The sequence below is a fragment of the Pteropus alecto genome, unplaced genomic scaffold (assembly GCF_000325575.1).
Source record: "Pteropus alecto unplaced genomic scaffold, ASM32557v1 scaffold314, whole genome shotgun sequence".
In the NCBI taxonomy this organism is placed as follows: Eukaryota; Metazoa; Chordata; class Mammalia; order Chiroptera; family Pteropodidae; genus Pteropus; species Pteropus alecto.
The window spans coordinates 241,307-256,317 of NW_006435849.1; the positions used below are offsets into that span (position 1 = coordinate 241,307).

At 55.6% G+C, this 15,011-nt stretch overlaps 3 protein-coding genes across 6 annotated transcripts in view; 2 read left to right on the top strand and 1 right to left on the bottom strand.

The window, feature by feature from the left end:
* Positions 1–537, top strand: part of FBXO17 (F-box protein 17) — a 6,156-nt gene extending 5,619 nt beyond the window's left edge. Inside the window, 2 exon segments of the mRNA XM_006911693.3 lie at positions 270–350; positions 352–537. Coding sequence (XP_006911755.1) covers positions 270–350; positions 352–429 — 159 coding nt within the window. The 3' untranslated portion in view covers positions 430–537.
* A 1,515-nt stretch (positions 538–2,052) lies between these two features.
* MRPS12 (mitochondrial ribosomal protein S12) lies at positions 2,053–4,676 on the bottom strand. Of its 3 annotated transcripts, none has more exons than XM_015589216.2 (3): positions 4,534–4,676; positions 4,237–4,304; positions 2,053–2,710 (listed from the first exon to the last, which is right to left on the bottom strand). In XM_015589216.2, exons 2-3 carry the CDS (start codon positions 4,283–4,285, stop codon positions 2,340–2,342), a joined length of 420 nt encoding a protein of 139 aa, XP_015444702.1. In that variant the 5' UTR covers positions 4,286–4,304; positions 4,534–4,676; the 3' UTR covers positions 2,053–2,339. The 3 variants fall into 3 exon arrangements, with proteins under 3 accessions (XP_015444702.1, XP_015444701.1, XP_006911757.1); XM_015589215.2 differs by having other exon boundaries at positions 4,530–4,667; XM_006911695.3 differs by having other exon boundaries at positions 4,525–4,666.
* A 132-nt stretch (positions 4,677–4,808) lies between these two features.
* Positions 4,809–14,968, top strand: SARS2 (seryl-tRNA synthetase 2, mitochondrial). Of its 2 annotated transcripts, XM_015589214.2 has the most exons (17): positions 4,809–5,102; positions 8,233–8,328; positions 9,738–9,767; positions 9,912–10,000; positions 10,400–10,469; positions 10,555–10,609; positions 11,170–11,233; positions 11,461–11,566; positions 12,260–12,307; positions 12,488–12,596; positions 12,885–12,930; positions 13,018–13,105; positions 13,187–13,296; positions 13,956–14,049; positions 14,141–14,233; positions 14,325–14,390; positions 14,479–14,968. In XM_015589214.2, the coding sequence occupies exons 1-17, from the start codon at positions 4,836–4,838 to the stop codon at positions 14,620–14,622; spliced, it is 1,575 nt and encodes a 524-aa protein (XP_015444700.1). In that variant the 5' UTR covers positions 4,809–4,835; the 3' UTR covers positions 14,623–14,968. The 2 variants fall into 2 exon arrangements, with proteins under 2 accessions (XP_015444700.1, XP_006911756.1); XM_006911694.2 differs by lacking the exon at positions 9,912–10,000 and having other exon boundaries at positions 10,329–10,469.
* Positions 14,969–15,011: the final 43 nt, after the last annotated feature.

A 15,011-nucleotide genomic window follows, 5' to 3' on the forward strand; every position in this document is an offset into this window, starting at 1 on the left:
TGTCACCCCAGTGGGGACTTTGCTTTCGCTCTTTACAACCCCACCCTCCTGCAGAATCCCCTCTGCCTCTTACCCCCATCTATCCTCAGTGCCTGTGTCCCCTACTAGTCATCTCCACCAGGGCAGGGGCTATGTGCTGCTTTCTACACTGCTGTATTCCCAGTACCTAGAGCAGGGGCTGGCCCCGACTCAGTGCCGGGGAGCATCTGTCCAGGAGGAGGAAGAGGAGCCCACAGGTCCTCACCGTCTGGCTCTCCTTCCCCACTCAGGTCTCCCACGTCTTCACCAGCTTTGGCAAGGGCATCCGCTACGTGTCTTTTGAGCAGTACGGGAGAGACGCACGTGCCTGGGCGGGGCGCTCCGGGCACGGGGCGCTCCGGCGCCCTTGTGACACACTCCAGCGTGAGGGTTCGGATCCGCCTGTCCTAGCCCGCCAGCCGGATCAGGCCTTGCAGGACCTACTGCCATCTGCCGGATATCAATGCCAATCAAGGGCGCCTTTGCAGCTGGGAGCCAGAGGATGCCCAGGGACAGCGTGGGGGGGTTCCCTGTGGCCTGTTCCTGGCCAGCCCCCAGCGAACCCCACTTTCTGCTGCTTCAGCACAGTGGCCCACATGCTGTTCCAGGAACCAGGGGTCCAACCAGGCTGCTCACGGCTTCTCCAGTCAGGGGAGTTCAAGGAATAATTGAGACTTTTACCTTGCCTGCAAATTGTTTTCTCTCACATGTGGATGTCAGCTGGCAGACTGAGTCAAAAAACTAAGGCCAAACCAGGATTTCTAATGGGGGACAGCTGCCGACAACTTGGGACAATGAATCTTGATGGCATGTTTCCGGGGTAAGCTGATTGCTGGCGGGGAGCAGAAGCCAGTTGGGGCAGCCTGTCCTTGAGAGGATCAATGGGGCATCTAAGGAAACCCCTTCTGTTTTAGGGAGTCTCTGAGATTCAGCTGTAGGTTCCATGAGACCTCCACTGCCCATCGGCACCTCCCCTTAGGCGACACTGGCACTGTTTCTTTCAGAATTCCTGAGGCGGAGTACCTGCTGACCCCCAAGCGTCCTCCACTCCCACCTCCTGCCCCTGACTCAGGGGCAGCTTGCCTCCTGCAGGACAAAACCCTCCTTTCCTCTGAGCCCACCTGCACACAGATTCCAGGAGCAAGGCCTGCCGTGAAGGAAAGCTCTCTTGTTCCGACTCCGGCTTCCTCCAGCTGGGCACAGCCACCAAACTAGCTCAATAAAGTTGGTGCTAAATGTGAGGTTGTGGGGGACCCTTGTCTGTACTCAGTGCACTCATCTGCCCCCCACCTTGATCCTAAAAGGCCTCATGGGAACTTCCTGGAAATCATGAGAACTTTAGGAGACGTGTTAAATGCCGTGCTGGAAACCGAGGTGGGCTACAGGCAACACTGAGCAGCTCCCACACCAGTTCTGCAAACAGCTCAGTCAGGCACCGTAATTGAAGCCATTTAGTTGGAGTATAGTGACCTGCCCAAGGTCATCTGGCCAGCAAGCAGGAGAGGCAGGGCTTGCTCAGGCGTCGGGCTCCAGAACTCAAGGATATAAGCACCGTGGTGGCCAAGCACATGGTCAGGCGAGGCCAGTATTACTCTCAGGACCATTTCCAAGAGGGGAAACAGGCCCAAGGACTAGAACCAATAAACCCAAAGCCACAGAGCTAAGGGCTAGAGGCAGGGTTGGAAGCCAGGCGAGTGCTGAGTCTGAGAATAACAGAGAAGCTTCCACTTAGGAAGCAGTGCACCCCATTTAATCCTTTCAATGTCCCTTCCTCACCATTACAATTACTGCCATTCTTCAGGAGGAAGCTTGAGGGTGGGGCTTTCCTTTCCCAGCCCCACCACCCCCAAGGGGAACCAGGTCTGTGATTCCAAAGCTTCAAACAGTTATGTAACCATCTACATGTGCTTTGCATGTAGTGTCTAATTTAATCTTCACCAAACCCAACAAAAATGATGTGAGTGGAGGAGAAAACACAGGCCCAGAGGGGATGTCAGCCTCCAAGACCACAGAGAGCGAATAACGGGCAAGGCGTACACATCACAACCACAGGGTCTGTGTTTATTACAAGCCCTTCCCATCAGATGGTGGTAGTGTACAGTCACAGCGGAAGAGGCCCCTTGCACCAACACTCTGTACGTGGACACCAGAGTGTTGGCAGAGGGCACCTTTTTCCAATTTACACCCAGGACCCCCAGGGGCTGATGGTGATTCCGATGGAAGAGGTGGAAACAGGATTTGAACCAGGACCAGCGACTTCCCAAGGATACTGCAGGAAGGCTCTTGTTCCACATGCGCCCCAGCATGCGTGGCCCTGGCAGTCACTTCTTCTTCTGCACATGACCACAGTCATATTTGCCACGCACAACCTTGAGCTTGACGCCTGGCAGGTCCTGGGTGCGGCCGCCCTGCACAAGTACGATGTGGTGCTCCTGCAGGCTGTGGCCCTCTCCGGGGATAAAGCAGACGGCCTCGCGGCCTGTGCTGAGCCGCACGCGGCAGCACTTGCGGTTGGCCGAGTTGGGCTTCTTGGGTTTGCGGGTGAACGTGCGCAGAACCACACCCTTCAGCTGCGGCCGGCCCTCGGTGGGACCTGGACTGGGAGATGGCCACTTCGGAGGCCCGCGGCGGTGAATCTGGTTCAGGGTGGCCATGGGGCGGGTGGCCCAGAGCCGGGGGGCCAGGGTTAGGCCTGGAGAGACACACCCGAGAGGATGGAGGGAGGGAGTTATTACCCCAATGAACAGATAAGTATCAGAGACTGAATTCTGGTGTTCTAGGCACCGTTCCAAGCACTTTACAAGGATGCATTTCTTTATATCTAGGGGTGCTCACAGACAATAGTAATAACATTTATTGAGCAACACATGTCAGGTTCTATTTTAAAGATTTTACATAAATTAACTCATTTTATTCTGCAAGGAAGGTATTAATTTTAATTCTGTTTAAACAGAATAATAAAAGCAAACAGGTTCACACTGTGTCACATACTGTTTCCTGCATCATACTTATGTTAACTCATGGCTCCCCACACCAATGCTATGGGTGTTCTGGGGAGGTATCTCTCTTCCTCCTTCTGTCACACCCACTTTCAACCTCCGTGAGCAGATCTTGTCAGCTGAACTTTCACATAAACCCTTTCTCCCTCCTCCACTGCACCCACTTCAGTCTGTCCACCCTCTTGTGTCTTCCTCCCAGGTCTCCCCATTCCTACCATCTGCTCCAACACGCAACCAGAGGGACCCTGGGGGCACCTGAGTCTGATCACCTCCCCTGATCAAGCCCTCCTGTGGTGCCATCTTACTCACAGTAAGAGACAAAATGAGGCCCCACAGGATTTGCTCACAGGTAGGATGTAGGATGTAAAAAGATTCAAAGATAATTGGATTCACTTCAACAAACATTCATTGAGCACCTAATGTGCCCTGGTCCCAACAGTGGAGCCACAGTGGTGACTGAGCCACACTCTCTTGAAGCTCCCAGTCCAGAGCTTTGAGGTCCATCCTTTTTATCATAAGCACAGACGTCCTTTCACACTTAAACTTCACACTTCCCTCCATATCCAGGGCAGATCCTGGCCTTACTGTGTCTTTCCATATGTCCTCATATCTCAAGTTAGAGAAGGATCCTCAAACAGGATGAGATATTTCTAGAAGAGACTACCATGAGATCTGCATGTCAAGCCACCCAGATTCCCCAGGCAGGGTGCAGGCCTGATTTGCCCAAGCCTTGTGATCCTTGGTGAGTGGCAAACAGAAGGTGCTCCATAAAGGTTTACAGAGTGAATAAGTGAATGAAATACTTCACAAAGGGCATGGCCCATGAGAAGCATTTTATATTTATTAAATGAATCCGTTCATAAATAAAGCGTCACTCTCACTACCTGACATTTACAAAACTCTTGAAAAATATCAGCTGAATGAATGACTTAAACGCCTTGCTTGGATGTCTCACCTACGGAAGGCATTTAGTAAGTGCGGCATTCGCTGAAGAAATAAATAATTGACTCCAACTCCTGGTACTCGCCTGCTGTGTAGTGGCCCCAACCCAACAACTTCTCACATCTTGCTACTGCAGCCCGAGCTCCGCCAAAGCACAGCGCGTAACCAACCCTGATTTAAAACCCTGATTCCCTCGGGGCTGCGGTCGAGGCACACAAGTCCCAGAGGAGATAACCTTCATCCAGCTTCGTTTCTGCGGCCCAAGGCCCCCACTTACCATAACTTAGGGACGTGTTGAGGCTACGGAGAAAGCCGGACCAGGACATCCCGCCGCCTGCAGCGTCCCTGAAGGGATAAGAGACTCAGAAAAGAGAAGGGGAAAAAGGCCGCAGAAGGGCGAGGGTCCAAATTCTCCATTCCCGCTCTCGGGGTCTTCTGGTTGAATCTAAGAAATTTCCTCTGAGTAGACTCTCGGGAACCCAACCGCCCCCTCTCGCATACTGGAGGAAAGTGAAAACTGAGCAGAGGGCTGGGGAAGTTTGGAAGACCCCAGGACTCCATCGACCTCACCGACCCCAGCAGGATCCGCAGACACGCTAAATCCAGCTTCAGCCACTGCCGGGGGTTAGCACCGCAGGGATTGGCTGGTTCTGCCTCTCGCGGACTCCGAAGGGGCGGGACATAGATGGCAATTGGGCCACAACAGAATCAACCTCGGTCAACTTTTGTCACTTAAAATTTTTTTGAGATACGGGAGGCGCTCGCCCCTTCTAAGGTCTTGATTGGCTCGTCCCGAGCAGGACGGTTGCTTTGCAATTGGTCTACACGCGGAGTGGGCGGGACGAAAAGTGCGTGGCTCCTTGTCCCTCGTCCAAGATGGCTGCGTCCATCGCGCGGCGCTTGCGGCCCTTGGTGGCCTGCCAGGGGCTCCTGCCTCGGGGAGGCTGCGTCTGCAACCAGAACCCAAGAAGAAGTTTCGCGACGGAGAAAGGACACCGGAACCTCCTGTACGAGCATGCACGCGAGGGCTACAGCGCGCTCCCTCAGCTGGACATGGAGCCGCTGTGCGCATGCCCTGAAGAGGCCGCGCGTACCCTCGAGCTCCGCAAAGGGGAGCTGCGGCCGGAAGACCTGCCGGCGATCGTGAGTACGCTTGCGCGGGGCAGCCGTCCGCCGGGGCGCTTTGCCTATTGGCTGTTGGCTTTACGGACGAAGTAGGCCTGCTAGATACTCTCCAGCAGGGGGCGGACTCCTGGCCGGAATTTTAGTTCCTGCCCAAGTGTAGCGAGCGTGTTGTGCTTGCTTCCCACGGAAGCGCTGGTTGTCCACCGGGTGCTAAGGCCTGCTGTCTAGACACCTATTATGCGCCTGTTCCATAAAGCCTGCTGGGTACCGACTGCGCTAGGAACTTTGTGCAAATGTCCCGTGACATCATGCCAGACTTATTCTGAGTCCATATCCAAAGGAAAAGGGGAGACAGGGATGGGAATTAGGCGGGTCGGGGGTTGGGGGGACGGGGAGGAGAAATGGGGTTGGTTCTTGGCTTTTGGTGAGCGATGGAGTCCTGCACCTGACCTACACGAAGTAGGCAGTTAAATAAGGTTATTTAACCAGATATTTAGAGAGTACCTACTATTCCAGCTGTTGAGAATAAAGTGGTGAATAATTATAAAATACCTAGCACTTATATAATACTACCTTTTGAGGAACTAGAACCCGGGTCACTATACTTCCAGGCCCTGCTGGGGTGCTGAGGATGGTGGGGACCCCAAATCCTCCCCTCCCTCTCGTGGGTTCCCTTACTATCCTGTTCTAAGTGCTTTATACGTATTAGCTTCACTTAAGTTTTGCAACAACCCTGTGAGATAGGTGCCAATATTGTCCCCATTTTATCAGAGGGGAAACTAAGGCTCAGAGAAGTTAATCAACTTGCCCAAGATCCTGCAGCTGGTTAAGTTCCAGAGTGAGAATTTGAACCTATGTTGTCTGGCCCCAGAATGCAGCCTTAACTACCAGTGCTGTGCTTACTCATGAGCAAGGTAATCTGAGTTCACAGTCTAGTGAAAGAGCGATGTTTAACATACAATTAAAAACATAATCTCCGGTAATACTACAAAGAAAACAGAGAACACACAGTACTGGGAGTGCTTCTCACGAGGTGGAGGTGGTGTTAGGCAAACATCTGTGGAGTTTGTAAGGTTAGCCAGGGGAACGGGAGAGGAGCATCCCAAGTAGAGGGACCAGCACTTACTAAAGCCTAGATGTAGGATGAAATGAAGGTAATTTAGAGTTTCACACCCTTTAGTAGCATTTTTCAAACTTCGTGGCCAAGGGTAAGAAGTGTATTTCACGTCCTGACCCAGTACACACACCCCAGATTGAAACCAAAGTTTCATTAACAATTCTTGCTCTTACTCTGTGTAATACATTATGTTTTGTTACAGTCTGTTTAATTTTAAACATGCTGGCTTAGACACCCATTAGAATGGCAGTTATCAAAAAAACAAAAACTATCAAGTGTTGGCAAGGATGTGGAGAACTTAAAAACCCTCTGCGTTGCTAAAGGGAATGTAAATAAATGTTCGGTGGCTGTGGAAAAACAGTCTGGCAGTTCCTCGACAAATTAAAGTTTCCATGTGACCTGGCAATTGCACTTCTGGGTATGTACCCAAAAGAACTGAAAGCAGGGACCTGAAACAGATTTCTGTGCGTGCATGTTCATGGCAGCATTATTCACAACATCCAAAAGGTGGAAACAACCCAAGTGTCCACTAACAGATGGATGGATTAACAGAAGGTAGTACGTGTACACACACACACACACACACACACACATATTACTCAGCTTTAAAAAGGAAGGAAATACTGACACGTGCTACATCATGGATAAACCTCAAGGACATTATGCTAAGTGAAAAGAGCCAGTCACAAAAAAAGCAAATACTATATGATTCCACTTACATGAGGTACTTCAACAGATGGATGGATTAACAGAAGGTAGTACGTACACACACACACACACACACACACACAAATATTACTCAGCTTTAAAAAGGAAGGAAATACTGACACGTGCTACATCATGGATAAACCTCAAGGACATTATGCTAAGTGAAAAGAGCCAGTCACAAAAAAAGCAAATACTATATGATTCCACTTACATGAGGTACTTAGAGTAGTCAAATTCATAGAAAGTAGAATGGTGGGTGTGAAGAAGGATGTGGCATATAGCTTTGCAGGCAATAGCAAGGGATGTGACTTGTTCCTAGGGGACTGGGGACCTGTGGGTGCTTTCTGGCAGGAGAGGGATTGTGTAAGAACTCTGACCAGACTGGAGGGGGCGAGCCTGACGGCTGGGAGGCCCAGACAGGGATCCTTGTGGGAAATGATGGAGTCGGAAATGGGCACAATGGGTGGGGTGGGCGAAGCACAGACCTGATGGATGTTCACGAGGCAGAAAGGACAGAACGTGGTGCCTGGCCACAGGGCTGGGGTGGCATCCAGGAGGAGGCCCAGGGCTCTGGGTTGTGGGTGGGAGTGGGTGGGATTGTCCCTAAGGTGGAGGAGCAGACTTGGAGGGAGATACTTTTCCTAGAGTCGATTTTGCACATGGTGAGCGTGACGTGTCCAGGGTCCGTCCAGGGCAGCTGCCAAGCGAGTAGCAGCCCACCCTGTGGCCACCTCCCTCCCCCACCACCCTGGGGCGGTGAGACAGTGTCTGTACCATTTTGCCCAAGGGAAACTGCACCCAGAGGGGACAGAGGGGTTTGCCCAGGGATCCGGACTCACAGAGGGTGCTCACAGAGGGCCTCCACGACAGTAGGTGTGTCCAAGAAATGATGCTGGGGTGCTGGTCTCTCTCGCGGCTCTGGACCCCCGTGTTTCGGAGTGCGGGGCTAGTTGCTGTGACAGGCCCTAGGCTAGAGGCCGTTTCGCTGTCATTTGGGAACAGAAAGGCAAGTGCTTGTGAGGGCTTCAGCTCCGTGTCCTTCAGAGCCCACTCAGGTCATTTCATCTTCGTGCTCTGCATCCCCTAGGATGTTGTCCTGTTCAGCTCTCCTCTGGGTCCGTTGTCCAGTCCAAGGGACTGAGAAAGAGAAACGTCAGGGGGCCTTAGGACTGAGGAGAAGGAGCGGGGTCTGGCAACCAGGGGACAGCGAGGGGTCTCTGCCTCGCCACCGCTGGTCCAGGTGGCTGGTGGGATGAGCCTCCAGCCAGAAGAGGCAAAGGACAGTGGCCGCTTCATATCCTTTCCTGCTCTGTCCACCCCCAGATCACGACGTGGCAGGAGCTGAGGCAGCTGCGGGAGCAGATCCGGAGCCTGGAAGAGGAGAAGGGGGCCGTGGCCGAGGCTGTGCGGGCCCTGCTGGTGAGCATGCGGGTCCTCAGTGGGTTGGCTCTGGCAGCTGGTAACGGGAACATGGCGGACGTGGACATTCACTACCTCACACCACAAGTGGTCCAGGGCCAGTTGTCCCTGGGGCTGAAGAATTAGCAGCTCCCCAGCATCCCCAGCCCAGGTTCTGTCCCTCTCTGTCTCCACCTGTGACTTCAGCGAGGCGATTTGACCTCAGTTTCCCCTCTCACAGTTCCAGGATATCTGCTGTAGTACAGCATCTCTTTGTGTGACTCTGCCAGAGGCAGAAAACGGGATTTCTCTGGCTTGAGTGCCTTTTCCGAGAGCAGGGAGACCTTTCCTGCAGCGTCCAGCAGAGTCCCCTCAAGTCTCATGGGCCCATGTTCCCTGAACTACAGGCTACCCAGAAGGGAAACCGAGTCAAGGGTCTGTGGGAAAGGAGGAAGGAGGGCAAGTGAGAGGAGTTAGCCAACAGCATCTGCCACAGGGGGCTGAAAAATAATCATAAAAATCATAGAGATGTTCATATAGCAATCACCGTGTGCCAGGCACTGTTCTAGATGCTTCCCTTACTCTTAATCCTCACGACAACCCTGAGACAGGGACAATACAAACCCAGTTCTACAGCTGAGGACACAGGTGTCAGGAGGCTAAAACATGCCCAACTCCCACAGCCAGGAAGTGGGAGAGGCAGGACTCGCATGCAGGCATTCGGGCTGCTTTCTACCACTCTGCTCGGGGCCTCTCGTGACACCGATTCCATCTCCCAGGGACCCACCGTGTGTGCCAGACCCGGCTACACACGTCACAGGGGCAGCCAACAAACACAACACAGTCGATCTCAGTTAATGTTCGGTGAGTTGCTAATGCCTCTCCCTAAGGAAGCCATGCTCCACAGGCCCCGTGATCACCCCATGTCACAGACGGGGACACTGGGGCTCAGGGCGGGGAAGGCACACAGCTGGTCAGCGTCCAGCACCCAGGCCCTGGTCTGTCTGACTCCATCGGCTGCCCAAGGTGTAGAAGGCTCAGCGTGTCAAAGGGACTTGGCTGCAGGTCTCCAAACACGCTCACAGGCTGCCTGTCCGAGCCCCAGCTTTCTTAGCTACGAAACAAGGTCATGTTGACGCCAACCTCGTGGAGCGGGTTATGAAGAAATAGGACCGTGCGAGAGCCCCCTGTGTGGAACCGGGCACAAGGCAGCACCCGATAAACAGGGCTGCCGGCGTGGTGTTATGTTATCTTTGCCTCCTCCCAGCTTCACTGACAGGGAAACTGAGGCACAGTCAAGGAGGGACCCAGCCAGGCACTGGCGCAGCAGGGCATTCAGATGCCCTGGACCTGTTTGACCTCTCACCCCCTTTTCTACCTCCTCCCCACCCCCAGCTTCGTCAGCCTAATCACCCTGTCTCTCCCACCAGGTGAACCAGGACGGCAGTCAAGTGCAGCAGGTACTAAGGGAGGGGATGTCTGTCCCCATGGGGGTGGGCCGCGGACACCGTATCAGTCACACGCCTCCATGGTGTGTGACAGCTCAAACAAGGTTAAGAAAAAAAGAAAACTGGGCTCTTGATTCTGAAATTAAAAATCTTCAGGTGCAGTTGGATTCTGGTCCTGGCTCCGTATTTGGTCCTTCTCTCTTATTCCCAGACCGGCTTTCTCCCCCCGGGAATGGGGAGGCAGGGTCGGTGCAAAGAGACCATGTCCCTGGGAGCTCCAGCCATCGTTCAGGGTCCAAGTCTCATGAGTTCAGCTTGTGTCATGTGCTTGTCTTTGGCCAGTCGCTGTGGCCAAGGCCATGGAATGTTCCAGTAATCCAGGGCTGAGTCGTGTCCCCATGGACGTGCCATGTAGTGGTGAGGGGAGGTTCCCGAAAGGAAATTCGGGATGTTGAGCCAAAAGAGGAGGCAACAAGTGTCTACCACAGAGGTTCTGCTGGCAGGGGTCCAGGTCATGCTGGTCGAGGGACCCCTCACCCTGCTGTGGGCTGACCCTGCTCGCCCCGACCCCAGGACCCCCAGTATCAGACTCTGCGGGCGCGTGGCCGGGAGATCCGGAAGCGGCTCGTGCTCCTGTACCCCAGGGAGGCCAGGCTCGAGGAGCAGTTCTACCTGCGAGCGCTGAGGCTGCCCAACCAGACCCACCCAGACGTGGTGAGCGCCATGCAGGGCAGTGGCGGGGGGGCGGGGCAGGGGCCACCCAGTGCCACCTCTCCAGTGACACCTGCTGTCTCTGCAGCCCGTTGGGGACGAGAGCCAGGCCCGAGTGCTCCACGTGATCGGAAACAAGCCAGGTGGGCCATCCTCGGGCCCAGGGACCCTAGGCGGGAGGTGGGGGTCCTGGGGTCTGGGACCGCGCCAGCGCTGGTCCAACCCCAGGCGCCTCGGGCGGCGGCCCCATCTTCCTGCGCTGGCTGGGCCCCAGCCGTGTGTGCAGGGCGGTTCTGTTTCCCTTCTCTCTCCCCTCACCCCATCCGGCCTGCTCACCCCATCCCCGCCATGTACGTGTCCACGTGTGTGTCTGTCCTTCTGTCTCTCTCTCTGGCCAGTCTCTCAGGGCTTCTCCTCCGCAGCTCTCTGTGTGTCTCCCTCTCAGTCTGTCTCTCCTCCTCCCAGTATTTCCATTCTTTCCCTCTCTCCTCCCCTTTTCCTCCTCTGCCGTCCCGTCTCTACCTGTTCTCATCTCTGCCTCCATCGTGTCCTCTCTGCTTTTCTGTGTCTCTCTCTTCTCTTGCCTCCTCTCTCTCTTTCTCTTTCTCCTTTTCTTCTTCCCACTGTCTCTAATCCTGTCTTTCCGCCGCTGCTCCCTGGCTCTCTCTCCCGCTTAGACCCCATTCTTTTCATCCACATCCAGCTTTCTCCTTCCAACCCCGAGGCCACCTGGAAATCGCCGAGAAACTCGACGTCATCCGGCAGAAGTGAGCCGCCTCCCAGCCCCTTCCGCCCAGCCCTCCCCACCTCGGCAGCTGGCAGCCGGCTCTGCCTCGCGGGGCTCAGCACGGGGCTCTGCTCGGGACCTGGAACTGCCAGGGCTCCTCCCAGCATGAATGTTTGATGCCCAGTCCCCCGCCTGGCAGCTGGGCCTCTGCTCTGGGGTGCAGCCCTGGCCCACATGCCCTCGCCTGTCTTCCCATCTGTCTCCCAGGCGTCTGTCCCACGTGTCCGGCCACCGCTCCTATTACCTGCGCGGGGCTGGGGCCCTCCTGCAGCACGGCCTGGTCAACTTCACACTCAACAAGCTCGTCCATCGGGTAGGAGCCAGGGTGGGAGGTCTGCCTGGAGGGGGCAGCATTGAAGCTGAGCTCAGAAGGCTCAAGGCAGAAGGAAGGGGTTGTGACCTCTGTTCCAGTCACTGTTTTCAGAGCTTTACATATATCATTGACACATTTAATTCTCATGGCAACGTTATGAGGTGGCTGCTAGTATTATCCCCACCTTAGAGACGGAGAAATTGAGGCCTGGGAGGGGAGTAAGTAACCCGAGGCCTCACGGCTAGTGTGTAGGCTCGAGGCTCCAGCCCACACTTTTAACCGCTGCTCCTCACCACCTGCCTTTGGAGTGAAGGGAGTGTTGGGGAAACGTGGCATCTGTGGTAAATGGAGAAGTCGCAGAGGCTGAATGCACGGGGCGTCAGCCTTGCTGAGGGACTTGGACGCTCCTTGGGGAGCCACGGGAGGGACATGGTCAGATCTGTACTTTCGAACTACACTTGCGGCCGCCCTGGGTGGTATGATCTGAGTGAGGAAACCGTGAAGTGCCGGAAGAGGGCCCCAGTGACAGGGACACCAGCCTAAGCCCACCGCTCGGACCTCCCTCGATTTCCTCCGAAGTGGAATGGACGAGGAGGCGCCATTGGCCCACCCTGTGGTGTCTCTCCTCCCGGCCTGAGCTGGGGGTCTGGTGGTCCTGGCTGTGCTCCTCACCCCTTTCCCTCCCCCTCACAGGGCTTCACCCCCATGACGGTGCCAGACCTTCTCCGAGGAGCTGTGTTTGTGAGTCGGGACACTAGCCCACCTGCCCCAAGGAAGCCTCCCTGGGGCCGGCTTGAGGGGATCAGGCCATAACAGGGGGGCCAGAGTGATTCCACATTCTTCCAGGGAAGGAGGAGGGGTTGTGACTGCAAAATGAAGGACACACTGTCCTCTGACCTCTGTGCTTGGCCACCTCTCCAGGAAGGCTGTGGGATGACGCCAAATGCCAACCCATCCCAAATTTACAACATCGACCCCTCCCGCTTTGAAGACCTCAACCTAGCTGGGACAGCAGAGGTGGGGCTTGCAGGTGAGCACCTGCCTAGGAGCCAGGGCTTGTCAGGACCCCTCATGTCCTCAGAGCAGAAGGGATTATAGGGGGACAACCAACCAGGAGCACCCTGGGGGGTGCGGCTGCCTGCCCCCCATGTACAGTTGTGCAGGTTGTTCACTGTACAACAGTACAGTGAGGATCCAGCCGCAGGTCCTGACGTGAGGTCATGTCTGCCCGAGGGGAGACCTTTTCTAATTCTCACAAAGGTTTCCTTTGGACGGAGGGTGGCCCTGGCTGACTCATCCTGTCCCCCTCTTCTCCCAGGCTACTTCATGGACCACTCCGTGGCCTTCAGGGACCTGCCAATCAGGTGATGCCCAGTTCCTTTAGACCTTGTCCCCACCTGTGACATTCCCTCTCCCCTCCTTGACCGACCCCACCTCCCCTGCTCCCCCAGGATGGTTTGTTCCAGTACCTGCTACCGGGCGGAAACACACACGGGGAAGGAGCCGTGGGGGCTGTATCGAGTGCACCACTTCACCAAGGTTGCTGTAGCTGGGACTTTGAGGGGGGTCACCCCAACAGCCCAGGGCTTCCTGACTCCTATGCTCCCCGCCCTGTTCCAGGTGGAGATGTTTGGGGTAACAGGCCCTGGACTGGAGCAGAGCTCGCAGTTGCTGGAGGAATTCCTGTCCCTTCAGATGGAGATCTTGACGGAGCTGGGCTTGCACTTCCGGTACAGAGGGGACGACAGTGCTCCCCCCTTTCCTCCCTGCCCCCTTTTCCCTGTGTTAAGATTACATATAGGCCGTCTACCTGTCAATCTCTGAAGTCCTGTACAGGATTGTGGGATTGGAACTGTAGCATAAGCGGCACAGGGCACTCCGGGGTCTAGACGGAGGTCCCTCCCCTCCTGTTGCTCCCAGTCCCTAGGGTGTCGCCTCATCCACATGGTCCAAGATGACTTCTCACCACCCAGTGGGAAGGTGAGGAGGGCACACTCCTTCCCTTTAAGGGGTGACCTGGATGTGGCAAGCCTACTCCCTCTCTCATAGTCACATGTAGCTTTTAAAAGACGCTGAGAAATGCAGACTTTTTTCTGACCCATTACAAAAATCTGGGTTATAGATGGTGGGAATGGCCATGGTGAGCAGCCTGGAGATGCAGCCACATGGCCTTTCTCCCCTCCTGCCTCCTCCCCCATCAACTCCTTTTCCACCTCCTCCTCCTGTACCACTCTCTCCATCACCACCTCCTGCCTCTCGGAGGTGTCCCCTGTGCCACCGTCTCCTCCTTTGCCCAGTATTTTGGCTGCCTTCTCGTCCATCAGCCTCCATTTTTTTTCCTCCTCCTCCTCTTCTCACTCGCTGACCTTGTCTTTCACCATGGCTACAGGGTCCTGGACATGCCCACCCAGGAACTGGGCCTTCCTGCCTACCGCAAGTTCGACATTGAGGCTTGGATGCCAGGCCGTGGCCGCTTTGGCGAGGTGAGCCCCTGCCCCCGTGGGGACGCAGCGCGGAAAGAGGATGACGCCGTCCCCCACAGCTGATCCTCTCAGCCCACCCGCCTCCTCACAGGTCACCAGTGCTTCCAACTGCACAGACTTCCAGAGCCGCCGCCTCCACATCATGTTCCAGACGGAGGCCGGGGAGCTGCAGTTTGCCCACACGGTGAGTACCTGCACGCCTGTGCCTCCACTCCTAGACCCTCACCGCCTCAGCCCCTCCCTGGGGCCTCCGTCTGAGCCTGCGTCTCTCCCAGGTGAATGCCACAGCCTGTGCTGTCCCCCGCCTCCTCATCGCCCTCCTGGAGAGCAATCAGCAAAAGGTGAGGGGGTCGAAGGATCACACCCAGAGCAGAGGGTCGAGGGCTGGCGCAGCAGCAGCATCCTGAGGCCTGTCTGCTCTGTCCCCAGGACGGCTCAGTCCTCGTGCCCCCTGCCCTCCAGCCCTACCTAGGCACCGACCGGATCACGGCCCCCACCCACGTGCCTCTCCAGTACATCGGCCCCAACCAGCCACAGAAGCCCAGGCTCCCAGGCCAGCCTGCCTTGAGCTGAGGACTCATCCTTATCAGCCACCAGGGTCATCATTGTTTCCTGGAGCTCAGGGGCCCTGGACCCCTGGGACCTGTTGTCCTGGGCCTGTCCTGACATCTGCATGCCTCACGTCAGCTCCACTCCTGGGCCTCTGGACTCCAGGACCCACCTCTCTTCCTTCCCTTTTTCCTCAGAATCAGTCAGTGGCCAAGTTCGACTGACTGGGGGCCCAGCCTGCACTGGGAAGCAGGACATCTGGGGACTTGCAGGTTGTAGGGATGGGGGAAGGGGAGAGGCCTCCATGCCTCCTTTCTTCTTCCCTCCCTCAGTGCTTAGCAGAAAGTTCCCAATAAATGGTCAGAACAAAGGCCTTTGTGGATCTGTGATCGAGGGAGATGGCCCTGGCTGAC

Excerpts from the sequence above, each read along its gene's own strand:
- MRPS12 (XM_015589216.2), bottom strand. The coding sequence starts at position 4,285 with ATGTCCTGGTCCGGCTTTCTCCGTAGCCTCAACACGTCCCTAAGTTAT. Across the intron at positions 2,711-4,236 it reads CAACACGTCCCTAAGTTATG|GCCTAACCCTGGCCCCCCGG; the intron begins GTAAGTGGGGGC and ends GTGTCTCTCCAG.
- SARS2 (XM_015589214.2), top strand. The coding sequence starts at position 4,836 with ATGGCTGCGTCCATCGCGCGGCGCTTGCGGCCCTTGGTGGCCTGCCAG. Across the intron at positions 12,597-12,884 it reads AGCAGAGGTGGGGCTTGCAG|GCTACTTCATGGACCACTCC; the intron begins GTGAGCACCTGC and ends CTCTTCTCCCAG. Across the intron at positions 14,234-14,324 it reads AGCTGCAGTTTGCCCACACG|GTGAATGCCACAGCCTGTGC; the intron begins GTGAGTACCTGC and ends CGTCTCTCCCAG.